Below are 26,667 nucleotides of genomic sequence, written 5' to 3'. Positions count from 1 at the left end.
TAGTCAAAGGAGCTTGCAAAGAAAAGCGTCTGGACTTCTTTAAGTTGCTTGAAGACGTTTCACCTCTCATCCGAGAAGCTTCTTCAGTTCTTTGACCTTTGACCTTAGAACTGAAGAAGCTTCTCGGATGAGAGGTGAAACGTCTTCAAGCAACTTAAAGAAGTCCAGACGCTTTTCTTTGCAAGCTCCTTTGATTATCGACCTACCAACCCCACTTCAGATCAGACAAAAGAAAGAGTGTGACACTCCGGCTTCAAATAAACTTTCAACTTTGTAATTAAAAAACAGCAATTAAAATGTGTGATTAAAAGTGTAAGTATAATTTTTTAAAAGTACCTTATAAGAGTCAAAGATGGGAGACTTCACGGGGATACGCTTGTCTATAGCGCCCTCTAGTGCCAGAAAAACGCAGCAAGGTGCGATTAATCGTAGTTTATTGTTCCCCCCAAGTGTGTTTGTGGTTTCAATGAGCACGTCCTGTGTATTTTTATAAATTCACGATGTTTTAGGGAAGCTGCTGTCTTAATGTCCTTGCGTGTCGTTCATGGGGGGGGACTGGTGAGAGGGGCAGAGAGAGAAAGAGCTGTGGTGGCTAAAAAGTGAAAATGCACTGTGAACGGAGGAGTTCCTGGGAGGTTGGACTGAGCAGGCACCGGCTGCTCTGTGGACACTGCAGTCTGGCATACAGACTGAGGCAGAGCTGCAGGGAGGACGAGTCTCTGAGATCTTGGCCGCACCGGAGCTTTGGTGAAAAGTTTGGGCAGCTGCTGAGCCCCTGAAGGCATCATGGTTGTGTCGGCGCGGAGCTGGGTGGCCAACGAAGGAGGGAAGTACTTCGTCCTGGTGGGGAAAGTTTTTGTCTGACATTTGAAAACCACCCATCTCCACTTAAATCTGTTAACTGACTCGTTAATATATCTGTTATTTATCTTTAACTTACACAATTCTCCAAGAACGCTCAAATGAATCTGTTGCTGCTCAGTTACTGTGTTTAGTACATGTTGTATCCATGCAGTCTGGTTGGCTATTGTAGGGCAGCTGTGGCCTGAACTCAGATACAGATGTGCACGAGACGTTTACAGGCAATTTCTTGTGCTGTTTGTGATGATGTGTTCCGTGTGTGTGTGTGTCTCTCTGCGTGTGTGTGGGGGTAGATTCTGTGGCTGGGAGTTAACACCTGGCTGTTCATCAGCACCTTCCTGCTCTACTTCACTGGACAGCAATACCACTACCTCTACAAGATGCTCGGGGTGAGACCTGATACATTTACATGCACTTTCTAGATGTGTTGTTTTGAACCAAGCTTAAAGAAGGAAACGGACCCTTTACTGAGCCCTTACATCAAACCCTTTCTTAGCTGCATATGTTTGATTAGACATAAACAGATTTTTCAAGATTTTTATTTTTGTACATCTTGTCATGTGAGACAGGAAAAACTCATCAGTGACCCTGAGGGTCATGATATTGTTGATGCCAGCTAACATTCACAAAAGAAAACTGAAAATAACAAGGTCACTCTTAATGATATAAGTAGCAGCTGTGTTTTTACCAGCTGTGAGAAACGTATAAGTGACTTTCGTCTTCTGAAATCACGCTTTTTCCTCTGCTCTGTCATTTCCACCATATCATTTGAGATTAGTTATAAATCATGTACCTTCATAAGGCCTACAAAGTGTAGCTCCATGATGTAGTGATTCACATATTTTGGCTGATAAGTGAAAAATCCCTGGTTCTTGTGAGTAAGGGAACCGCTGACAGTAGCTTTATTCAGTAGACCTACAGTGCTCTTCATAATTCCACAACTAAACAAGGTTGTGTGTGTGACTTTTACACTATTTTCTGTGAAAAATTTGATTCTTATTGTTGTTAAGGAAGAGATAAAAGCACCACGTGTATTGGCTTGTTATTGTGACCTCCAGAACCAGGCAGCAGGGACATGAGCTGGGTCAACCAGTCACACACACATAGAATCAGGTTTAGATTTTAATGCCTGCTCGCTCATGTGGTGTAATTTTTGTCACAAGGTCTCAATGGTGTCTCTGTGGGCGTGGGTGTGTGACTCTCGATGCATGCTTGTGTGAGTGAAAAAGTTCCTTGTCTTTGGAAATAATAATTGCAGTCATTACTTCTGCACCAGATCTGTGATTTTCTCCCAAAAATCACATTTTTTATGCAAATATAGCAAAAACAAAAGCACTCACCTGGATTCTGTGTTTAAAAATATATCAAATTGTGCTGAACAAACTCCAAACTGATAACTGAAATGTGCCAAGAACAAAGTTTAGCACATATAATACAGTACGAGTATTTGTAAATGAAGTTGTTAAAGCTAGTATGAAAAGCCAGCAGATGAAAAAAACAAAGGTAAAGCTGGAAGTGATAAAATTAGATGTGGCAGCGAGCAGCATGTGCGAGCTATTGCACTGCGTGTACAGTGGATAGCAAAGGGGAGAGAGGGGCAAGTGTGGGCACGCTGCTGGCTTGACTGAATGCCTTACCAGAGGGCTTAAGCTTATGTGTGTGTCTGCACGTGTACGTGTGTACATGCAAGACGGAGATGTATTTCGAAGGCAAACTGAATCCAGCTCAAACTTCATATATCCAACTTTTCTCCTTCACCTGTGTAAATCGGGTTTTGGGGATGTACAGAAAGCAGGGAGGATATCAGACCTCCTGCTTGGTTTTGGCGTCAGCTGTTCTTAGTAAGGTATGCTGAGTGAACGTGTGTGTGTGGGAAGTCTTTCAAAGGTGTAGGTGTCTGATTTATAAGCATGCTGGTCTTCCCCCATCATCTGCTATATGTAGATTTTAACTCTTGACCAGTTGTTTCACCACATTCTTATATTTCAGCATCTGTTGTACAGCACACTGTGACAGCTAATCACTTGAAACTGGTGACTGACCAGAAGCTGCTGCCGCCTTAAGGAGTCACATTGTTTTAAACGCACTTCCTATATTATGTTGCATCTCTTACAGCCATCACAAATCTTTACCGCTATTTAAATCCCCCATCCCTTCAAAGGCTGGACTCCAGTTTCAGACGCGCTCTCCGTCTTTGATCTGTGCTTACCTTCATCTCTCACACCAGTCATTTCAGTTTCTTGGGGATAATCAGAAGAGACGGCACCTGCAGCGCACGCTCAGGCTGCCAAGAAAGTGTTTAAATGTGCTGTGTTTACAAGATGCCAAAGGACGTCCGGCTTTTAAGCTTGAAAACAGCTTCGATTGTCGAGCTCTAAGATTAAGATTTGTAAAACCACATTACACAGCAGACGTCCCCCCTGTGTCGCTTCAGGTAAACTGTCCACTTGTCATCAACTTGTTAGGGGCCTCTACTTAACCTGCTCTGTACTGAAAGGATGACAGACTGTAAAACTTGCAAGTGGTGGCAAAACAGTGGTGTAGTCAGAAGAGTCTTTGAGTGTATACTTAGAGAATAAACAGTGTTTTCCAGTCTTTTTAAATCTCTTTTTAAAGCCAAAAACTGGATGACTTTCAAAATAAATGAATGTCTTCCATTTAAAGACTAACAGACTCCTAAAGGGGTCCTTAGCTCTCTATTCTGAGAAAGACAAAGGTAGTTTTATCTAGCACTACGAGCTATTCAATTGGCCATGATTGAATAGCTGATATCTGAATGGGAATAATCAAAAATGTGCACCTTAATCCACCAGGCCACTTTACACCCACCAAATGAGGCCTAGTGTTGGCAACTTGCCTAACAATGTATGTGTGTGTGTGTGTCTGTGTGTGTGTCTTTCCCAGCTAGGATTGTGCATCAGCAGGGCATCTGCAACTGTGCTAAACCTGAACTGCAGCTTGGTGCTTTTGCCCATGTGCCGCTCTCTGGTGACCTTTGTACGAGGAACACGGATGGTAAGAAATACTACAGCTCGGATGGATCATTGGAGTTTTTAGGGACGGGAAGAAGAACTTCCAAGTGGGTTTGGTTGTATCAGTGAAAACAGGTTGTGGGGCTTATTCTGTAAAAGCGACTCATATATTGTAAAAGAACTGCTAAAAAATACAGAGGCAAATATGAATATAGAAACATAAAAGGATTGCAGTCTTGATTAGGGTAGAAGGAAGAGGATTAGTTGGTGTTTTCATTGAATCCCAGCCACGTGAATAATACTATTGTCTGTGTGACACACACACTGATGCAGATATCAAGCAGAAAGACACGCAGACTGCTGGACAAGTCCAAGACCTTTCATGTGGCGTGTGGCGTTGCCATCTGCATCTTTTCTGGTAAAAGCTGTCACTCGTCACCCTGCCTCATATTCATTCATGTATCACTGTGTGCCTGTCTGTGTTAGTCTGTGTGCTGAATGTGTACACATGAATCCATGCTAGCTCAGCATTTCTGCTGAACCAGCTGTGATGCTCTTCTTGCTGTTTGTGTTTCTTTTTACTGTCTACGTGTCCTGTGTGTATGTTATTCTTATGGGTCTCCTATGACATCATGGGAGCCTCAAGCAGCCGTGGGTCCAGTGGCTCTCTTCTTTGCAGGGGTCTTCCTCTTATTCATTCATATGTTTCTGGGAAGCCTGACCGGCATTGCTGTTTCTTATAGTTACTTGCATGTGTCACAAAAAGCTGAACCGCAGGTAAAGTTAGTGGCAAGCCACATGCTGTGAGCTTTCCTGCAGCAGAGATTCGGGCATTGTAAAAAGGTCCTGCCTCGCTCTAAATATCTGACTAATTAATGTGATTAATGGTGGTTGCGGAGACGAGCTGGCCAGACGATGATTGTCAAAATTATGCATTACTGATTACTGATAAAGTGATAAATAAGGCCATTCATTCATCAGCTGAGAGTGTTTAACCAATCAAACTGCGTTACTTGATTGCTTATTAAGCAGGTTCATCTCCATGGAAGAGAAAGGCTGATGTTCACCAGCTTACATTCATACATCAGCATGCTAACTTGCATTAAATAGAAACAGAATGCCTGTATTTTCTTCAGAGCACATTTTATCACGGCCCATATAACAGTTGGAGTGACATTTTACTTAAAACCAAAATGGTCAGAAAGAAGCAATCCATTATCTGGGGACTGGGAACGTCGGTTAAAATCTTCCATTCTGTGGTTTCACGGATATTCCAGCCTGGGTTGATCGGCTGAGATTTTGGCAGCAGAATGACAGAAATTTAAAAAATTTTAAAAAAAAAACTTCAAATGCTGGCATCTGTTCTTTGCCTGTAAACTTAAGTTCTTCTTTTATCTTCATCATCACTCACCTCTCAACTCATTAAACATTACTCAGCAGTTCCCTATGCATATGCGTCCCCCCGCCCCCAACCCCGGGGCAAAGTTCTCATGTGCTGAAAAACAAAACTCAGAGACAACAAATGACTACAAAGGGAGGCAGCGGGAGAGACAGACGGAGAGGAGGAGGAAAGAAAAGAGAGCAATAGAGGAGGCAGTGGGAGTGACGAAGGATGTGAGTAGGGAAAATAGGACCCTTGTGTCTCGTGATCACACCCTCTAATTCCATCAGCTGTTGAACAACTGCGTGGTTTGGCCATGATGTCAGCTAGGAGTGTGTGTCCTGTGTGTGTGTGTGTGTGTGTGTGCCAGCTAGTAAGTGGGGAGGTTGTTTTGCTGAGTTTTTGCTGAATAGACAAAGAAATGTTTGTATGAGTTTCTGACGGCAGTTCATTTGAACATGTATAATTAAGTGAGAGCGTGTCTGTTTGAAGTCTTGTATGTGCGCACTAAATGTGTTTTAAATCAGCACAGTGTAACGTTTTGTTTCTCCTCTAGTTATGCACGTTTCTGCCCACCTGGTTAATGTTGTCAGATTCAGTGTGAGATACTCAGATGACTTTCCGGCTCTCAATTTGGCTCGCTACAGAGGAGAGGTGAGACTCAAGCACACCCCCCTGAACTCACCATCACAGTGACACGTCCCACCGCAAACCCTGTGCTTCCAGTTTCAAGACATGCTTGAAACCTGTTGTCTGACCACATCTGGAGCACATGAGCAAAACAGTCCTGCACACCTGGTCATTCACAATGTAAAACATCCACTAAAAGAAAACATGATTGCTGGATTGCCAGATGATTAACTGTCTTTTATATCAAAGCTTAAGCTACTGTTACATAATCAGAGAAGCATTCATTGTGAAGCACACCAATCTCTAAATCTGAAAGCATCAACCTGTTTGAGCAAGTGAGGGAAATATCCAAATATGTCCACACTTTTAGCCAAAGCTAGTCGTCTGGAGATTTTGTCTGCTGATTAGCTCACCTTCAAGAACATTCTAGAAAGTCACCAGCTGAAGTGATGTGTTGGAAAGAAGCCTGCAGACAGTTTTCTCTCCAAAGCACAGACTTGGCTTCCTCTGTGAGATCAAAAACTCTTCATCGGTCCTCACAGAAACAGATGCAGAAGAGTGAACACAATTCTTATTTTCTGCTTTCTTTCCTAGGACCCCATGCTGATTATTCTGACCACAAGTAAGGACTACTCTTTGTCATGCACTATGGTACAGATTAGTGGCTTTAGAAAGAATAGGAAGTCATGTTGTGTTTTTGAAATTCAGTTTTTATATTAAATTAAATGGCAAATATTGCTTTAAACGTGTGAGCAGACAATTCCCTTATGTGTATTTTTATATGTATGTTTGTGACCCCTAAGTACTTTGTTGGGTTTGTCTCCATTCTGTAACTGAGTTATTGTCTTTAGTCCCAGGAGTCACTGGTGTGCTGCTGGTCCTCATCCTCTTCCTGATGTTCATATCCTCCTCCTACTGTGTACGGTAGGCTAAATCAGACCACCATTATAATAGTCATCATAGTCTTTGTATTAATAGAAGCGAGGAAAGAACCCTCATAGACTTGATGAGCAACTGTAATTGGGATGAATTGGAGCCCGGCTCCACGTCTCCGTTCCTCGATACAAACATGATTTGTATTTATGTCTGTCTGTCAGACAGAAGGCGAGACATCAGTATCTCTGTGTTGTGTTTCTTCGCTTTTCTCTTTCTGTCTGAGCTCATGACTCATTTTGTGTTAGTCAAAGTGAAATGTAAGCTGGAGACCATGAGGAGGCACAATAACAGAAGGTTGTGGGAGAGAAAATCACAGCTCTGTCCTTATTCAGGTCATAGTGGGTCACTCACTATACGTGTATTAGTCTTCCGAACGGTCTCCCTGATTTCCTCGGTAATTGAACAGGGGATAAGAGGCTTTTCCAGACCACTTAAGGCTTTAGATAAGAATTTGGCTAAGTGGCTGGAGTGGTGGGATGATGGCGGCTGCACAGCAGAAGAATACCTGCTTAATGAGTCAGTGATCCACAGATATGAACTTACTTTAAAGTCTCCAAGGTTATTTATGTTTTACGGATTGCAGTACCTTCATGTCTGCTCCCTGTTGCCTTTAACATTAGAAAGTGTTGAGTTGTGAGAAGCTTTGCGTTACGATGCCCATGGAGGAGAAAATGTGTGCTCTATGATCTCATCTAACGACTTTGAAGAGAAGCCCACTTTTACAGCTTAATGTAAAAAAAAGAAAAAGTCACGGGCCACAGTGTTTAATTTATTTCAGAATATGCATGAAATGAATTCCAAGATGCAATAATTTTATGTATTTATTTTTTGAAATGGAACTTTCCTCTCCAAAGATTCCTTCCACTTTCCCAGGAATGATAGATTGGGATAGCTTGAGTAATCTCTTCTAGCATCATTCCACTTCATGATCAAGTACAGTTAACTCAGAGAAACAACAGAGCTTTGTACTGCATGCCAGAGAGCGATACGTTGCTCTAATAGTTTCTCTTTTAAGTTCTTAAAAGAGATTTATGCTGTGTTTAGTTGTTGTTTCTGGAGAATGATTGACAGATTAAGCTATGTTTTGGTTAGTACAGAACCAGAAGAATCGTATGACATTGTTGGGTGTAACAGGATATCTTAGCCACGTTGTGTATATCTTAGTTACCATTTAAAAAGAGCTGCATTCGAAAAGGGAGAATACAGAGCTTGGTTGTTGTCTGCAGTGTTTATGGGGGGTTGTTCTGTGTAACGACCTCTTTACTGATCTTTGATGTTCTCCTCACTCAGGCTCTGAGCTGGGAGTCTGTACATCATGTCCTTAGTAAACTCTGATCGTCTTGTAATTTATTACAGCATGTCCAACTATGAGATCTTCTGGTACACACACAACCTCTTCATTGTTTTCTACGTCATCCTGATGATACACATGGTTGGGTAGGTAGCACTAACAGTGCATGTGGGTGTTTGGGTTTCCCCTCTACACTTATGCAACACACAGAGTCATTTCTTTTTCCAAGGAACTGAAAGTCTTTCAGGTGAAATTCAAATGCAGGTACTAGTCATCCCATTCAGCCAAGTGCTTGTTCGCGCCTGTTTGTTCTTCTGTGTGGTTGAACTGTCAGCCCCTAGTTTTCATTTTAAATCTATTTTGCCTGAGTAGTCGTAAAAGAGTGATGAGTAAATGTGCTAAAGTGTGACTGATGAAAACATTATGTTGTTTTCATCAGTGGAGCTCTAAAGTATCAGACCAACATAGAGGCACACCCCCCTGGTTGCTTCAGAGCCAACCAGAGCAGCACCGAGCAGCAGGGAGATGAACTGGACACGAGTGAAGAAGAGGAGAGGCGATGCAACGAGGACGCTCGCTTCCAGCCACATTATCCCCAGGTCAGAGTGTGTGTGTGTGTGTGTGTGTGTGTGTGTGTGTGTGTGTGTGAGTGGTCCAGGCATGTGTGTTATGAGCATATTTACATGTGTTTGTGTTTTGGTTTGAGTTGAAGGAAATGTTTGTTTAAGTCTTCGTCAGTGTTTTAGGGTTTGTGGTTGGGGCTTTTGGATGAATGCTGGGTATTTGGGAAGTGTTGGTAGGAGCTGGTCCCATTGAGCAGGGGTGTAATACTGCTAGGAAGGGGCTGCATCCTTTCTCTACATCAAGGCCTGTTTTTGTGTGTGTTTCCTCCTGCGTGTGTGATGATGTGTTTGCACTTGGTCGTTAAGCAACGAGCTGGTTCCATAAATCCCCCCTTAAGTACAGTTGTGCTCCCAGGGCTTTACTGAAGCTGCGAGCAATTAGTCTGTTACAGGTAACTGCCAACAGAAAGGAAGAGAAAAACCTCACACTGTGATATCAGTCGATTTAGTATTTATTCTTGTGAGCGTACTCTCTCTTTTCAGCTGGATTTGATTCAGACTCCTCGGGTTATTGTGATGGGGAGCAGGCTGATGGAATTACAAAGCTTTGATAGAAAATACCTGGTACACATTTCTGTACTAACATTCGCCGACTTAGATACATTCCCGAGGGAAAATTCGGCTGCTGTAGTTTGAATGGCCTTTATTATGCAAAGATTCCAGTCGCCAAGCCTCATGATTCAAGCCACTTTTCAAATACTGATACCACCAGAACAGCGGCAGCAGTCATTGGTTTGCTTACAGTGCTGCGCGAAAGTATTTGCCCCCTTTGTGGGAGTAAATACAAAATGCACTTTTTAAATAAAGACTTAACTGACTGGGCAAAATAAATGAAATCACTCTCTGCTTGTTAAATCGTGAATTAACTGCAATAAAGCAGAGTTTCTGGAAAGCTAGCCTCACTCAAGCCTGATAGCTCCCAGACCTGTTGAATCAAGAAATCACTTAAATACAGCCTGTCTGACAAAGTGAAGTAAAGTGAAAGATTTTAAAAAATGACACATCATGTCATGATCTTAAGAATCTCAAGATAAACAGCAAAGTCACTGATATCTTTCAGTCTGGAAAGAATTACAAAGCAATTTCTAAGATTTTGAGAGTCCAGAGAACCACAGTGGGAGCCATTATCTACAAAAAGACCAAACAAAGTTGGAACCAACAAAACTTTTTCTTTCTGTAGTCCACTCGTTTCAGTAACCAGGAACTGTGATGGATCATGAGCCACATGAGCTATTAAGTCATTGATTTTTCAGATCTTTCCTTTTATGTGACAGTGTTGGGGTCACACCAGAGTAACTGCTGAGATCTTGTAACATAGTGACATCGCAAAAAAAATAAACTCAGGAGAGCAACACACATGACATAAAGCTGTCTTTGTGAAACTGCTTTCATTATCTATCCCATATGCCTGGTTTGTGCTGTGTTGTTTCTGTAGACGTGGCTGTGGGTGTCTGGTCCTCTCTGTCTCTACTGTGTGGAGCGTTTCTACCGCTACATCCAGAGCCGTGACCCTGTTACCATAGTGACAGTCATCAGGCACCCTTGTGATGTCGTGGAGTTGCGCATGCTGAAAAAGAACTTCAAAGCTCGACCTGGACAGGTGAGTTGGTCAAATATCCGCTGCTTTTTGGAGAGAAGGGAAATTCCACTCGTTTGATTCATCTGATGATTTCTTTCTCTCGACATACCCCCTCTCTAATCCCCCCGTCCTCCTTCTTTTACATCCTGCTGGCTCTCTGCGACTTCCCGTCCTCCTCTTTTTTCTCAGCATATTCTTCTTAACTGCCCAGGTGTCTCCTCATTTGAGAACCATCCCTTCACACTCACAATGGTAAGACCTACTGCAGCCCGCTTTAACGCATTCCTCTGTCGTGACACAGTGCAAGCACACATATATTCTGTATACACATGTGAATGCAGATGTTTATTAGTAGATACTCAACACACCCTCTGCTGATGACTGGCACTTGACTGACACCTGGGCTGTGCAGTAATATTGTGTTTCACGCTGTGTATTGATGCTTACGGGATTAGTTCAGATTCCATGATACAGTAGGAGAAGATAAAGAAATCCCTGTATGCTCGCACAGCAGGAAGGTATGGAATCATTTACACACAAACACACACACACACGCAGCCACATACAAAACCCACTGATTCCCACAAAGGAGCACAATAACTGTGCATGCCTATGCCTGGTGTGTTATAGAGCTTTGAGGAGGAGGGTAGAGAATCACTCTGACAGAGAGCAGACAGACCCCTGAGGCTAGTAACACTGTCTGCCAACAGGAAGGCCGTGCGTGTGTGTGTCCATCAATGTGTGTGTGTGTGTGTAGATTGTTAAATTTAGTGAAAAGAGCTATAGCTATGTATTGTATATGTGCTGACCCATGTGTTTGTGTGTATGCCAGTTTTTCTTGTGTTAGCTGCACGTGTCTCTGTGTGTTAACGTGTGTGTTTGTATTTTGAGTAACTGTCAGCCCTTTAACTCCTCACAGTGTCCCACAGAGAACAAGGAAACTTTGGGCATCCATCTGCGAGTTGTGGGAGACTGGACTGGTGGGCTCACACATACACACACACACACAGAGAAAAGAGTGACACACAGTTTCTATTCCCTATCAAAGCTGACAGGATGGAAGCTGTTTTGTTTTGTTCTCTCTGCTGAGGACACATTTCTGAAGAGCTGCATTCTGATGTGTGTAATCATCCCCTGTTTTTTTCTCCTTGTGTGTGTGAGTGAGTGTGTGCAAGACTCCTTCTTTACCTCAAGGCCAAGATTGTTCCCACAGGTTCATCATCTTCCTAGATGACACATTAGTTAATGGAGTTCAAGAATGTTAAAAATGGCAAGAATGCAGTTTTTACCATTCTTGAACTCCATTAACTAATAAAACCAGAACGAGGACTTGATGTCATTTGGACACAGTATGTGCAGTCTGTTCAGGAAAAGGGACTGGTTACCATGCAGCCAACTTTAAGGAAATATCTTTTAGTGGAAGTTCTGGCTAAAACACTTACTGTCCTTTCCACTTGCTTTGGTACACACCCTAATACACACCAAGGGAAGTTAATCATCCTGGATGACAGGATGAAATGAGAAGGACAGAAATGATGTACTGAAAGGGCCTACATCTCTGCATGGTAACGATATCTGTACTTTTAGTTGCATTGCTCATGACCAGTGTTGGGACATATATCACATATAGATACTGTTGCTAGATTTATTTTGAAGCAGCTCCATATAAGGTTTTTCTAAGCATTTTGATCTTTTGGGCACAAGCTTCTCCCTCAGCCTTTTTGTCCCGCATCAGCGTATTTTTGTTTGTTTATCTTGTATCCTCCAACTCTGCATTTTTTTCTGGTTATATTTAATATCATAAAAGGATGACTGATGGGGCTTTGTACTGATATGTGGCATATGTGAGGTTACGTTGCAGTCATTAGTTGTTTCTGAAATTTAGGCACGCCGAGGATAAACACTAACGTGATGCAATGAGTACTGCAGCTCATTAGTCCTGACATGGAGTACATGAGTAATTCGATTTTTAACCTCCCCGGGTATGTGTGTGTCAACATCTGAAAACGGTCTATAATGGGAACAAGAACAAAATCAGAAATGTATTTTCATTTTCAGTACTTATGATCAGTGACAGATGACACTGCCTGTCACTTTTCAGCATTCCAGTAGGCCAATCAGCACCATTCATTCAGAGTAAAAATTAGAGCAACAGCAGACTCATAAATAATTTCTAGAAATATATGCTTGTCTGATTGTTCACTTGAGAATTCCCCACAAAGGTGAGATGTGCATATTTTTTTAACTTGTTGAATTGCAGCTTTGCACCAGGACTGCTGACTGCCACATCCTGCAGCTATAAAGTGTGTTTTTGAGTGGAAAGATCAGTACTGACATTCATGAGTTAGGACCTGCAGGCCAATTAATTTTCAAAAATTTATGAACTCTTACTGGGAATTTATGCTTCAGTAGGAAATTCACACTTCTAAAACCCTATAACCCTACCTGCAACCTAATCTGACGTGCAACTCCTTGGAAATGTAAGAACACGTCACCTTGACGCAGCCTGCAACTTAAACTAACAACTATTGCAACCATTGATTCCTCTTGTCCATTTCTGCCTTCTTTTTCTCAGTTTTTGAATAAATCGGAGAAAGAATAAGGATATTAGTGCATTACAAGGAATAATAATCATAGCATCAATATAAGGGTTTCAAGGGACTCGAAGGGACAGGATGAGGAGGTCGGACAATTTAGAGGGCGTCAGAATAGAGCTGCTGCTCCTGCACATCGAAAAGAGTCTGCTGAGTTAGTTGAGGGATCTGACTAGGATGCTTCCTGGACGCCTCCCAGGTGAGGTATTTGTAGTATGTCCTAGTGAGAGGAGACCCCTGGGGCAGAACCAGGACTCGCTGGAGAGATTACATCTCACAGCTGGCGTGGAAACAATTCTGTGTCACCCTGGATGAGCTGCAGGAGGCTGAGGTGATGCAAGTCTGGGATTCTCTGCTCAGACTCATGCCCCTGCAACTTTGACCCAGATAAGCAGTAGAAAATGAATAGATGGAAGTTACATTGACAGAAGCATTATGTATCTAAATATTCTAATAGGCTTGAGAGTATATGTGATCATTAGGAGATCCCTCTGGTTTTTTCACAAATCACACCATGCCTGAAACGATCTCCTCTCCTCTGTCCTCAGAACGATTCACACAGCTGCTGCTTCCTGAGCCAAGGATAGACATGGAGATCCTTCCCATGGCCCAAAAGAGGAGATACCCCAAGTACGTTTCTGTGTGTGTCTGCTTAAATAATGTGGCTGACTTGATTTCTCATGAAGGCTCAGAATCCCAGAATGGCTGAAGGTTTCAACCTTTTGACCTCTGACTCAGTGCTCTTCCTGCTCTGTGTTTGATAGACAGTCAGATGAGTTAAACAAACCATCAAAGGCCCAAACCCCCTTGGTCTCCTGTGTTGGAACAAATTTCATTTTAAAAAAAATAATGGAATATATTTTGACCATGAATATAAATATTTCAGAAGTGTTACAGATTCCTGTATTCATGATTATGTGACAGTAATGGCAAACCTCACAAACCACGCCTCATATGGATGGCCCTCATGTTATTTATCTTTTACGTAGTTTCATGTGTAATATCTTCTCAGTATTCTGTGTTACATTGAGTTAAGTTTGTGTCTAATTTTTTTTGTGTGTATTCTTGATCACACAAGAGAGCGAGCAGCTGTTGTGGAGATATTTATGTATTTGGGGGATTGCTGTCTATTTGTCAGTTCACACACACCAGAGCACAGACAGACAGACAGACAGACAGACAGACACACACACACACACACACACACAACTGCACCCAGACTAGGATTTCAAATGCAGGATGTTTATGTGTGTTTGACCCAAGGGAGAAATATAATTGCATATGTGTATATTTATCTTGGTAGCTTCTCAGCCAACGATCTTTTGTTTTCTTTGTGTTGTTGTTTTTTTTGTCCACATTGTATGTTCAGAGTTTATGTTGATGGGCCATTTGGAGGTCCGTCAGAAGAGGTATTCAACTATGATGTCAGTCTTTGTGTTGCCGGCGGAATAGGAGTCACCCCGTTCGCCTGTGTGCTGCGGGCGCTGCTGTGAGTTCTTACAAAAATATATTATATGCTTATAAATTATGCACAGACTGGGCATTTATCAATGGACTTCTTCCTTCCTTCCTGCTGTACACCTAGTGATGGCTGGATGGGTTTCAGGTTGCAGAGGTTGTATTTTGTGTGGGTCTGCAAGGAACTCCAGTCGTTTTACTGGTTCGCAGAGCTGCTGTGTGCTCTGCATCACAAGGTCAGGACAAACTCTGGCTGTTAGAACCTTCATGTTATATGAATCATGCTGGAATTAAATGGCAAGCTATAATTCAAGTTTTCTAAATGTTTGTGGCATTCGGCAGACGAAGGTCAGAGGTGTATGTGTCTGTGAGACAGCAGAAGTTGTAGACTTGAGCAAAAAGCCTCTGTTTTTTGTTTGCTGGGTTTCACACAGTCTTGAGGCTGTTTGTAGTCTCGCCTCTGCTTCTGTATTTCAGAAAAATCTAGAAAATAAATGCTGCATTTATATCCTGTATCGTACTTTATGAATGAAATCAAATACACATCAGCAACACTACAAACCATGTTTTTCATTTAGCTCTGGAACGAAAACAGACCGGACTACTTTAATCTGAAACTGTATATCAGTCAACCAGACAGCTTGCAGGTAATTGTGGCACACACACACACACACACACACACACACACACACACACACACACACACACACACACACACACACACACCAGTGTTTCTCTTTGCTAATCTTGTAATTTTATTGTATTTCATTGTCACTTGCTCTTCTCGGTTTATCTTTTGTTAGATTTTAAGAACTCCACCCACTAGAGGGCGGTGCTTTACAAACAGAGAGAAGCTACAGCGCACAGTTTAAAGTGTATCTGTTGCATGTTTTCCAGACTGTTCCATTAAAGCAAACGCTTTTGTTCTTTTAGGCGATGTAACAGCCAACCAATATAGAAAAAAAATAATTCTGTTATATTAGTTTATCGAAAACATTTTGAGGAGTTTTGAACGTATTCGTGCGACTCTCGCGGTGGACGTCTGATTACGAAGTTTACGTCAGTCGGACCCAACCGGACCCTTGCTTATTTTAAACTGTCCGGAGCCTCGAGTCCTCTGGGGTCCTCTCTGGTCCGAGCACCTACTTCATTCATTTTTTTAAATTTTGTGACCTCGGTGACTTGTCCACCGAGAATTTACATTACCGTATAGAAACTAAGCGTGCGGCCCGAGCGGCGAGCTTCAAAGACGTATAACAGGAAGTAGTTAGCCGTCGATTCTGAAGCTAGCCGTGTCCGCTACGGAACATACAATGGACTTATTGACATAAATATACATTACAAATAGGCATAACGTCACAATGACCGACTTCTGTTTTTGTATGGCATACGCCGATTCCAGGCTATCTCCTCGTTAGTATAGTGGTTAGTATCCCCGCCTGTCACGCGGGAGACCGGGGTTCGATTCCCCGACGGGGAGACGAAGTCTTTTTATCCGTTTAGCATCACACAACATCGCTGGGTGTTCCCATCAGCCTTGGGGTTACTCAAAAATGTTTGGCACATTATTCATTGCTTTTCTCAAAAATAACAGGATACATTATTTAACTACTTAGCCAAGAAAGTAATTTGTTAAACTACTCTTTACATTACTGTGGACTGTGGTTGTTGCTGTCCTGGACGCAGATTGCATTTGAATTGCCCTTTTTTGCAATAAAAATAAAATAAATGTCCAAAAGCTCCAAATTTCCAACTGTGTTAAGGTTCACCAAACCAGCCAGTTTATTGGTTGATTCCCATTTCATTTACATTCACCTTTTTGTGACTAAATTTCCTTTGCTCTACTAACAGTAGACTGACACAGCTATGTCCAGCACTGGTGGCCCTTAAATTAGATACCACATTCTTTTAGCCTCTAGGAGAAAACAGGAGAAAAAAACAGACTTTTTCACTTTTTTGATTTAGAGAGATGTACACTTTATCTGATAGAAGTCTCAAACAAAAAATGTTTCTCATAAACAGTATAAATGTTTCTTTGTTATGTTTTTTTTCTGTAGTAGTAATAGCATTAACTTTATGTAACATATAATGCAAATGTGAATTCAAAGCATCCTAGTTTTTTATGCTTTTTTTGCAGAGCATGTCTGAGGAGAAGTACCGCCCACTCACATCAAGGATGCAGATTGGTCGGCCCAGGTGGAAGTTACTCTTTGATGAAATTGGAAAATCCAACAAACAGTGAGTACAGTGGGACTATCCAGTGAGTCTCGTAGCTGTAGAAACGTGTGTATAACATTGTTGTTAAAATTGATTTCTCTGTGGTTTCAGTAAACGTGTTGGTGTTTTCTGCTGCGGACCGAAGGGCATCTCCAGGACTCTCCACCGACTGTGTAACTCACCTCAATACAATGGAACAACATTCGAATTCAACAAAGAGTCGTTCAGCTGATTAAACTTTAGAGCTGGTGCTACACTGTCAGGGCATATCAGTAGAAGTCATCTACTTTGGGGTAGATGGCTTCTCATTCAATCATGGGAAAAGTTTTTAGTTAAATTAAAGTTCTTAGTACCTTTGGACAATCATGGTTGCTTAAAAAAATCTTGGATGGATTTTCATTTGATATAAATACTGACTGTAAAGTTAAATAATGATAGACTATTTATATTCAATCTCTGTACATGTTTTCTAAAGGTCTGGCACATCGAAACAGCCTGTTGGGTGCTTTAAATAAGCTTCGACTTTGGTTTGTGACCCAATCAACATGTGAGAAAAGCTTGGAGTCTCCCGAAGCTTCTGTATCATCCCTGCCCTGTTGCACCCCTCTGTGGAGTAAAATTGCATTCTCATGTTGGAGTCGAGTGTGAGGAAAAAGGTGTGACTCACCGTGATCTTATCACAGTATTAAGAGACTTCAGAGCCAAGCCCCCACCTAGTTCTAAATATCCAAAATATATGGATATCTTCTACATCCAGAATCAACTGGCCCAACATTTGTTTTGTCAGCATCTAAAATATACTGCTCACACATTCTTAATTCTTGCTTATTACCAAGTTGTAATTACCCTGGATTTGTCGATGAACGCTGACTAAATGATGATCACATTCTTCAAATACAGTGCTTAACAAATTTATTAGACATTAAACCACTAAAACTGATTTCTCTGTTCGGGTAATTAAGTGTAATTTGGTATCGTACTCAAATAATAATATTAATAATGTGCTTTACTATTTTTTCATACTTTTGTAAAGCAGTAAACCTGAAAATGAATGGATAATAACAATAATTATATTTTAGCATTAAAGGTATTTCTATTAAAGAACATGTGCATACTGGTGAATCAACTATTACAGCAACATAAAAATGATTTTAGTAATTACCAGTACTGTTAATTTAGGGCAACTGTGGGCTAAATTTACACTGGGGCGATGGTCGAAGAAAATTGTCAAGCAGTGTATGTTTAGCATGCATGTTAGATTTAAACGCTCAGAAAAGGGGGCAAGGATTTTAGGTCCCCGCAGAATGTTACGGGTCAGTATGTTTCTCTCACTGTGGAAGGATTTGTAGACAGCCCGGAGGGAAGTGTGACATTTGACAAAACTAAGAGGCAGAAAAAAGTATTACAACACTTATCTCAGAGTCTGAGGCAGTGTGGTTTAAAAATGGGCACACGATGATGCAGTCTTTACACACCACTACACCTCAAGCTTTTTTTTACTTTTTTTTTGTTGCTTACTTTATTTATATTGTTTAAAATAAATGTACAATTTGACATGTCAAGGTTCTGCAGGATTTTGGCAATCTTTACTGAGTCTACTCACAGGTATATAACGGAAGCATATTTCAGGTTATGATGATTTACTGGTTTACTTTAGTATTTGTCATGTTTAAAACCTCTGATTTTTTTTTTTGAATGCCACAAACTGGAGACTGGAGGTTTCTACAAAGAATAAACATCTTGATTTTTTTCTGATCAACTGAGTAAACGTTGTAATTATAATTTGAAATTTTTGACATTTATCTAAATCTTTAAGATCAACTTTCTTTTTTGGCACAAGTATGAAATAAATGGTTTATATTTATTACATCTTTATTAAATGTACTGTTTTCAATCATTGAGTGATTTAGTTTTACATTTATTTATAATTGAAACTACAGTCGTAATGACCACTCAAACATCGCACTGCAGTGCAGTAACTGAACAGCCCAGTCAATCAGCATTACATGCAGATTTCTGCCACCATGCTGTAAAATACACAATCTCCTAGTTATTTTTAAAAGTGATTATCAACATTATTGCATAAAAAATAGGCAGCAAATTTGCATCAAGTTGGATTTTTAATGAAGCATGTACAAACTCGTGATTCATCTTTGTAAGCACTGTAACAACTACAGTTAATTTGCTTGTGAGAGGATTGCAAGAAAAACTGCACGCTGTCTTTTAGCATCAGTTCAAATACACACATTAGCACATTAGAAATGTAGTCATTGTTTTCTCTGAAATCATATTTTTAACCACTCAAACTAAACTCACAACAGTGGTTAATGTACATTTTTTACATTTATTGCATATTTCACAAAACCCTGGAAGTTAAAACTACATCAGAAAAACTACTTTGAGCCTTATTTCCTCAAGGAATCCCAAAATAATTTTTCTATTCCGAATGTGTGCCGACTGAATGCAAAACATTTTAAGGTGATCCTCCTAGCGGCAGCTCCCTGCTGTTTGCTCATAGTCTCTTTTTAAATGGTCTCAAATCTTAAAGGGTTGGTTCACCTGTCCCCATCACGCTAATACAAAGGAGGTTGCTTCTTGTTGTCTACCCTAATTAGATTAGACAAATCCTGCAAACCCATGTAAAGTTATTTTTAAAACCTGTAACTGTCTGCACGGACAGCTATGTTGCTAACATATCAGTGATTTATCAGTGCTATCACCACTACCCACTTCCTTTCTGTTGATTCCATAGTAGATACCTGCAAGACACTGAGGTGTAAATATGTTTTTTCTTGTTTGGATGAACTGTATTTTCCTTTTTTTAAAAAGTTGCTTCACTGGCTCATCTGTACATGACTATATTTTAAAAAACATAATCAGATTCTTGTTTTTAATTGGCTTCATAACCATCACAGGGTTGTGCAGTACCTGTGTTACAGAGTGGTCTGATATGAAGATGATCCTTCCTCTGAGCTGCTATGCAGTAATGGCTGTCTCTCCCCGTAGCTTGATGCTCTCTTCTTCCTCTGATTGCGCTTCCATTTCCGTCTTGCAAAAACAATGATTACTGCGATGATTGCAGCAATCAGAGCTCCCAGAATCCCGGCACCCACGAGCCACTGCCAGATCTGTTGTGCCTGCTGGAGGTAGGGGTTCAGGAACTCTTGAACAAACCTCTGACCTATGGTGAGACAGATAGGATAGGACAGTAAAGCTTAAAGAAAAGGCCATTTAGGAGATATATTTACAGTTATGCACTGACCTGGGTCCAACAGATAGGCATATTCATATCCAAGAGCCTTATTGGACAGGAAATAATCTCCGTTTCTATAAAGAGGCAGGAAGGGAACCATATAATAGCCATCATTGTGACCAATAGGGGCATTGGTGCGTGGGTAGCTGTTTCGTGGAGGCTGGTGGTTCCTGAGCCAGCGCTCATAGATACTAATGAAGAGAAGAAGTGAATAAGAAGAGAAAAGGGACAGAAAGAAAAACCTACATGAAAAAATTGAATATATATCATGATTCTACATGATATGCAACTTTTCATCCTTACATCTTCTCTAGGTCTCGCTACTTTTATCTTTCTCACTGCATTACACCCAGTGTGTGCAGTTTACCTTTTGCAAATAATATGGGCGGATAAGTGTTACTATACCTGTCAATGAAAGCATGATGTAGCAGGAATATTGGGTCATTAGCTGAACCCTGTACTGATGACATGGAACCGTTCATGAACATATGCAAGGCGTTGTGCAAGGTGCTCTGGCCTGACACGGCCATACCCGTCTGTGGACTTGCAAAACCTGCAGAAGGTGCATGATACAGGAATGGCAACAATGTTTACACAGGAAGATAACACTCAGGGATGAATTTAGTAGTAAATAGTTTGTAGGTTTATATGAGAAAAATGTTTGTGCAGAGAAAAACGTGAGCTTGGTGGAACAAAAATGAGAAGGAACTGAGATATATTACGACTTAAAAGTCTTACAGCTGGCCTGTGCGACCAAAAAATGTAATTTATTATAATTAATTTCAAAAGTTCTCTGAGACAACGGGGGAATCATTTTCATATTAAATACATTTGAAGTTTTAACAGAATTGATGTCCTGATGAAAGAATGTCCTCTTTCACACCTCGTTCAAATGCACTTGATATAATTTAATTCAGGACTCAGCTTAAGGGGCAGCCTGTGATTTACAACAAAATTGGAAGCATATCTAATGATATAACGTGTGCAGGATGTGTTAAACTCCAACAATAAATACATAAAATAACTAGCAGGTTTTAGTGTCGATGTCTGCATTAGAGTTTGCAATTCCTTGTACACACACTGGTTTGTATCTACCTTTTGTGTTTCCAATGTGCCAGTGCTCATTCACAAGCTTAGTAAGATTAAGCTGAACTTTGGTGATTAAACATGAAAGAAGAGAGGACTAACACAAATGTATGTGCGTGTCTGCCTCTCACTCCTACCCTCTAGGACATTTCTAAAGCTCATGTTGGCAAATCGGTCCATGGGTCCTGTCTCGTACTCGGGGAGGCCCACAGCGAACTCCACATCATCTGAATTGGGAAGTCGTTGCACACGATTGGTATCATGGTTGCCGGGATTACGTAACAATGGACCCTCCCCCGTGGCATTACATAATGCTTCTCGGCTGTTATACTCCTCTGACTGGGTGCAGATAACCTATACAAATGTATAAATGCAAAAGTGTAAACATACATGTTTCTCGGGCTGTTATAGCTCACAAACCTGCGGGCCTCCATAAGGCTTTAATATGGCTTTCTTACAAATAGTAAATGGGCATTAATAGGCATTAGTGAAAACTAATGGAACTCTCTGAGTATTCAGAACAATGCTGCTTTCAAAAATCACAACTTTAAAATAAAAATCTCTCAAATAGTTGGATTAACAGGATGAACCAACTTAATCCTGTGGGCTTGTTTTTACAAGAAAATGAACTTTCAGTGAGTTAATGTATAAAAACTGTTTAAAGGACCACATATAATCAAATATGGGTATTTCCATTCTAAGACACACTGAAACCCAGGGCATGAGGATCAATTTTTCTTACCTTCCATGATGAGAAGACAGAGGCAGTGCTGATGAGGTTGGGATTAAGGGAGTTGCGTCCACCCATCAAGGCATCGGTACACACGTCACAGGTCTGGGAGTTCCTCCAGTCCCAGTATGGGATGGTGAAATTAAAATCTCCTGTTAGCTTCCTGATCTCATTCTCCCAGTGAAGCAGGAAGACTCTGTGCCAGGGCAGAAATGCTGCAGATTCATGAGCAAAATCGATATCTTGCCATACATTCCCTGGTCCTCCCAGGAGGGCATCTCGGGACACATAGTAGTGCATCCACACAAAAAGGTCATAGGTGTTGATGTCAGAGAACATGGGGTTCTCGCCATTTTCTCCCATCTGTGCCCTTGTGCCAGTGGCAATGACATAGTCACGATTGATGGTGTTTTTACCCAGGTTCAGATAGGAGATGAACTTCTGCTGTTCAGCAGTCGACATAGTCAGGATGTTCCTGCGCACTGATTCCCTGTACTCAGCACAGTTTGAACCCCAGTAACCAAACCTACACTCGCCACAGTTAAAACCTCCATAGTTTCCAGCACAGCGGCACGTCCGGTTGAAGAAAGCTAAAGGCCAACGCTCTCTGTCATCGATCCCACTGTGAGGGTACTGGGGTCCATGTGGCTCGTCTGAAATGACCACGTCTGTGCAGAAACCGCGGCCTGACAGGGCACCGCAGGCTGAGCCATCTCCATCCCACAATGGACAGCACTCTTTGGTCCGCAGTCCTTCTGAAGTGGCACAAGGGCGAGGAAACTGGCTTACACAAGCCCCAATCAGCTGTAAGAAAACTAAAGACATACACAGTCTTCTCATGGTGAAAAGTCAAAGGCACTCCACTCAGGGGGAATATAAATTCTTGTTAAAAGTGTGAGAACCTCTTGTCCTCACAGAAGGTTAGGGAGAGCAAAAAGCAGCACCAGCAAATAGATTCACTTACAAAAAGTTACTTCCAGTTAAGCAGAGAAACACAGGCTCACACATTTCCAACTTTTGCTGTTTCCCCCCCTTTTTTTCTGTTTTGTAATATCTACTCCTCTAACCTACCATCTAACTAGCTACCAAACCTCCCTCAACCCTTACACTCATACACCCAGCCAACAGCCCCTTGTTCTCTGCCTACTCATTGAGCTGTTTTAGGGGGCTGTCCTCTGAAAAGTGTGTGATCTCACGCAGCATCACATGCTCAGGATAATATTCTTATTTCACTTTGTCTAGAGACCAGCTGACCTCTACTCCACTTCACCTCGGGCAGAAATGTCTGGTGTGTGTGTGTGTGTGTGTGTGTGTGTGTGTGTGTGTGTGTGTGTGTGTGTGTGTGTGTGTACAGTACTCCCCTCCCTTGGGCAAAGCCTCTCCGGGAATTTATGCATGATCCGATGTGCTACAGAAACGTGTGACAGCAAGGAGCAGAAGTTGAGGAGGTGGGAGAGCGATACCGGACAGTGTATTAATGAAAAGCCAGGCTTGAATTTAAATATTAAGACAGTGTGTTAGGATGGGATGAGTTTGTGCTTCTACTTGGTCTTTTTATGATGTTAAAGAAAGCAAAAATGTAATCTGCTACCTTCAGCGATGTTTAGTACTGTCTCAGAATATCTCAGAATATGTGCTCTAATAAAATGGATACTATTAAAGTTTAATATATTCCATCCATCCATCCATCTTCATCCGCTTTATCCGAGGCCGGGTCGCGGGGGCAGCAGCCTAAGCAAAGAGGCCCAGACCTCCCTCTCCCCAGCCACCTCCTCCACCTCCTCCAGCTTATCCGGGGGAATACCAAGGCGTTCCCAGGCCAGCCGAGAGATATAATCTCTCCAGCGTGTCCTGGGTCTGCCCCGGGGCCTCCTCCTGGTGTGACATGCCTGGAACACCTCACCCAGGAGGCGCCCAGGGGGCATCCTTGTCAGATGCCCGAACCACCTCAGCTGGCTCCTTTCGATGTGGAGCAGCAGCTGCTCTACTCTGAGCCCCTCCCGGATGGCCAAACTTCTCACCCTATCTCTAAGGGAGAGGCCAGCCACCCTTCGGAGGAAGCTCATTTCTGCCTGTTGTATCCGCGATCTCGTTCTTTCGGTCACTACCCACAGCTCGTGGCCACAGGTGAGGGTAGGGACGTAGATCGACCGGTAAATTGAGAGCTTCGCTTTTACACTCAGCTCCCTCTTCACCACGACGGACCGGTGCAGCGTCTGCATTACTGCAGCTGCAGCCTCAATCCGTCTGTCAATCTCCGGCTCCCTTCTCCCATCACTCGCGAACAAGACCCCGAGATACTTGAACTCCTCCACTTGGGGCAGGAACTCATCCCCGACCCGGAGTGGGCACTCCACCCTTTTCCGGCTGAGAACCATGGCCTCAGATTTGGAGGTGCTGATCCTCATTCCCGCTGCTTCACACTCGGCTGCGAACCGTTCCAGTGCGAGCTGGAGGCCCTCACCCGATGAAGCCAACAGAACCACATCATCCGCAAAAATCAGAGATGAGATTCTGAGGCCACCAAAGCGAAAGCCCTCCGCCACTTGGCTGCGCCTAGAAATCCTGTCCATAAAAATTATGAACAGAACCGGAGACAAAGGGCAGCCCTGGCAGAGCCCATCACCCACCGGGAACGAGTCCGACTTATTGCCGGCAATGCGAACCAAGCTCTTGCAACGGTTGTATAGGGATCGAATGGCCCGTAGCAATGGGCCAGACACCCAATACTCCCGCAACACCTCCCACAGGACACCCCGAGGGACACGGTCGAATGCCTTCTCCAAGTCCACAAAACACATGTAGACTGGTTGGGCAAACTCCCATGCACCCTCAAGTATCCTGGAGAGGATAAAGAGCTGGTCCAGTGTTCCGCGACCAGGACGAAAACCGCATTGTTCCTCCTGTATCCGAGGTTCGAGTAGCGGACGAACTCTCTTTCCAGCACCCTGGCATAGACTTTCCCAGGGAGGCTGAGGAATGTGATATATTAAACATGACATTTTATTCAGTCTGCCATGTTATACCAGGACACATCAAACCTCTTTTAGAAAAGGTTAGATTGAGCTTCACTATAATTTGACAAAATAATATAACGGTGTCTGTCACAGAAGGTGTTTTAAACTCTTTTAACTCATAATGAAGAATGGGGAGGGGGGGGGGAATTATGTCCTTTACAGACCATTATGAGTTAAAGGTGATAGGATTAAACATAATCAGTGTACTTTGTGGTGGTTAAATACTTCCACACACTGATGTGGCAGGTAGAGCAGTAACATTAAGGACTATGTTGGCATTTCAACCTACATTAAAGCCAACACTAATGCTGAGGAAATAGACTAATTCTACCCTTTATTTTTAGGAAACAAGGCCATTTTTGTAATAAACATACAAATAATATTTTTTCTGATATATAAAGATTACCTCTGTGACTGGAATTTTAGTTCAGTTGCATGCAGGCTGCATAAGAGTCTTGTGTGATATTTCATTTTGACCTAATTTCATGCCCCATCAATAAGAGTGAAAGGGGTGAATTGTTTTTCTGTTGCACAAATATACAGGTTATTACTGACACTGAAAACACTAGTTCATCCACATGGAATCATGAATGAAACCTTTAATGCTGCTGCTGTTTAACAGCAATCATGTTGAAAACTCAACCTTTGAGTCCAAAAGAGGAAAAAGTACAGTAAAATTGTTACGGTTGCTTTGCTTTTCAAGTCTTTAATTGCAAATGAAATGGAAGAGTGAATAGATATGAAGTTGTAGTCATACTTTCCACCAAATGATTAAGATGCTTTGTGTAATAAATACAGTGTATTAATTGTTAATATATTGACAGTGTATTAATAGTATGTAGAAGACGTTTATAGCTGATAAAATACACTTAAAGGCTAATTGCATAAGAAGTGAAATGTAATAATGGGTCTTTGTCAGTATAGCCTCATGGTACACACCACATGGTACATCGTGACGATCAGCTGTACGTGGAAACTTCCAGGAGGAGAAAGAGAGAGATTTTTTCTCCACAGGTTCCGTTCAGACTGGTACAGTACTCAGGGCAGAAAGTCATCTGCGCAAGCTTTAGGATCACAAGCCGGTCACATGCTACCGTAGCCAGGCACGGGATGCAGCTTATCTCGGCGCAGGAGCGCAGTGGAGCGCACAGGAATGACCGTCACACGATAAACCTGCCCGCAGGGCTCCTCTGAGAGAGACAAGGGCACACACAGAGTGTTTGAAAAAGTACTTTTATTTGAACTTACCAAGAATTTAACCTGAAATTACAACAGTAGGCTTCAGTAACTCCTGAATAACTCGGAAACCACGTGACGTCGAGTAATGGCTTCGGATTGAGACATTCCCATAAAACTTTTTTTTCCTGTTTCATCCAGACACAAGAGGGCAGCATGAGCCATTTGAAGATAGACCACCAGGGAAGTTGCCTGTCACAGCACGATTACTGCACCCAGTCAGAGTCCTCCTCATCATGCGTAATGAGATAACAGAGGAGGTAGATGACGGCTGATTTGTCTAGCTGGAGGGGATTCTTACGGTTGTTTTACGTTTGACATCTCACAAAACTCCCGCAGGCTTTTAAAAGCCAACCTGTACAAAACTGACCTCCACAGATCAACGAGGAAGTTGTCTTTGTTTTTCTTTTAATGCATCTAATGTGCACTTGAAAATCTGTAAAAAGAAGAAAAGAAAATCACAAGAAGAATTTCAGCTCAGTCTTGAAAACAGACCTAACTGCACCTGTCGCATCTCATCTGTGTGTGTGCGTATGCTTGTGCAGAAGAGATACTCAAAAGCTATTATTTTCATAAACTATGAGCTGAAGCTTCTAATCTTTATCCAGAAACAGTTTCTATAAATGAAACCTCAAGTTGTGGAGAACCCCCCCTTTTACTTGTCTTCCTTTTTAAAATGTGATATACTTTCCTTGCGATTTTACAAAGTTTTATTTTATTTCTGCAGGGCAAAGCTAACGCAGAGCTGCAGTCTCCCCAATCTCTGTGCCATCCCTGTTATCACAGCATCCTGGTAGTCAGAG

The 26,667-nt window shown here is 42.0% G+C and overlaps 2 protein-coding genes and 1 non-coding gene across 5 annotated transcripts; 2 read left to right on the top strand and 1 right to left on the bottom strand.

Moving 5' to 3' along the window:
* Window positions 1-476: 476 nt before the first annotated feature.
* On the top strand, window positions 477-18,441 carry nox4 (NADPH oxidase 4). Of its 3 annotated transcripts, none has more exons than XM_026193061.2 (18): window positions 477-843; window positions 1,155-1,250; window positions 3,766-3,876; window positions 4,167-4,251; window positions 5,771-5,868; window positions 6,439-6,466; window positions 6,696-6,768; window positions 8,137-8,217; window positions 8,511-8,670; window positions 10,130-10,294; window positions 10,463-10,525; window positions 11,193-11,253; window positions 13,416-13,497; window positions 14,237-14,356; window positions 14,453-14,561; window positions 14,904-14,972; window positions 16,463-16,563; window positions 16,654-18,441. In XM_026193061.2, the coding sequence occupies exons 1-18, from the start codon at window positions 787-789 to the stop codon at window positions 16,772-16,774; spliced, it is 1,680 nt and encodes a 559-aa protein (XP_026048846.1). In that variant the 5' UTR covers window positions 477-786; the 3' UTR covers window positions 16,775-18,441. The 3 variants fall into 3 exon arrangements, with proteins under 3 accessions (XP_026048846.1, XP_026048847.1, XP_026048848.1); XM_026193063.2 differs by having other exon boundaries at window positions 821-843; window positions 3,770-3,876; XM_026193062.2 differs by lacking the exon at window positions 8,137-8,217.
* Window positions 15,734-15,805, top strand: trnad-guc (transfer RNA aspartic acid (anticodon GUC)). Its single transcript has one exon. It is a non-coding gene; the product is annotated as a tRNA-Asp (tRNA).
* Window positions 18,442-18,643: 202 nt separating the features above from the next.
* tyr (tyrosinase) lies at window positions 18,644-22,779 on the bottom strand. Its single transcript, XM_026192320.2, has 5 exons — window positions 21,624-22,779; window positions 21,019-21,235; window positions 20,201-20,348; window positions 19,805-19,986; window positions 18,644-19,723 (listed from the first exon to the last, which is right to left on the bottom strand). Exons 1-5 carry the CDS (start codon window positions 22,449-22,451, stop codon window positions 19,476-19,478), a joined length of 1,623 nt encoding a protein of 540 aa, XP_026048105.1. The 5' UTR covers window positions 22,452-22,779; the 3' UTR covers window positions 18,644-19,475.
* Between the last annotated feature and the right edge of the window lie 3,888 nt (window positions 22,780-26,667).

The sequence above is a fragment of the Astatotilapia calliptera genome, chromosome 14, assembly GCF_964374335.1.
Source record: "Astatotilapia calliptera chromosome 14, fAstCal68.1, whole genome shotgun sequence".
Taxonomy (NCBI): domain Eukaryota; kingdom Metazoa; phylum Chordata; class Actinopteri; order Cichliformes; family Cichlidae; genus Astatotilapia; species Astatotilapia calliptera.
This window is presented reverse-complemented; position numbering and strand designations above follow the sequence as displayed.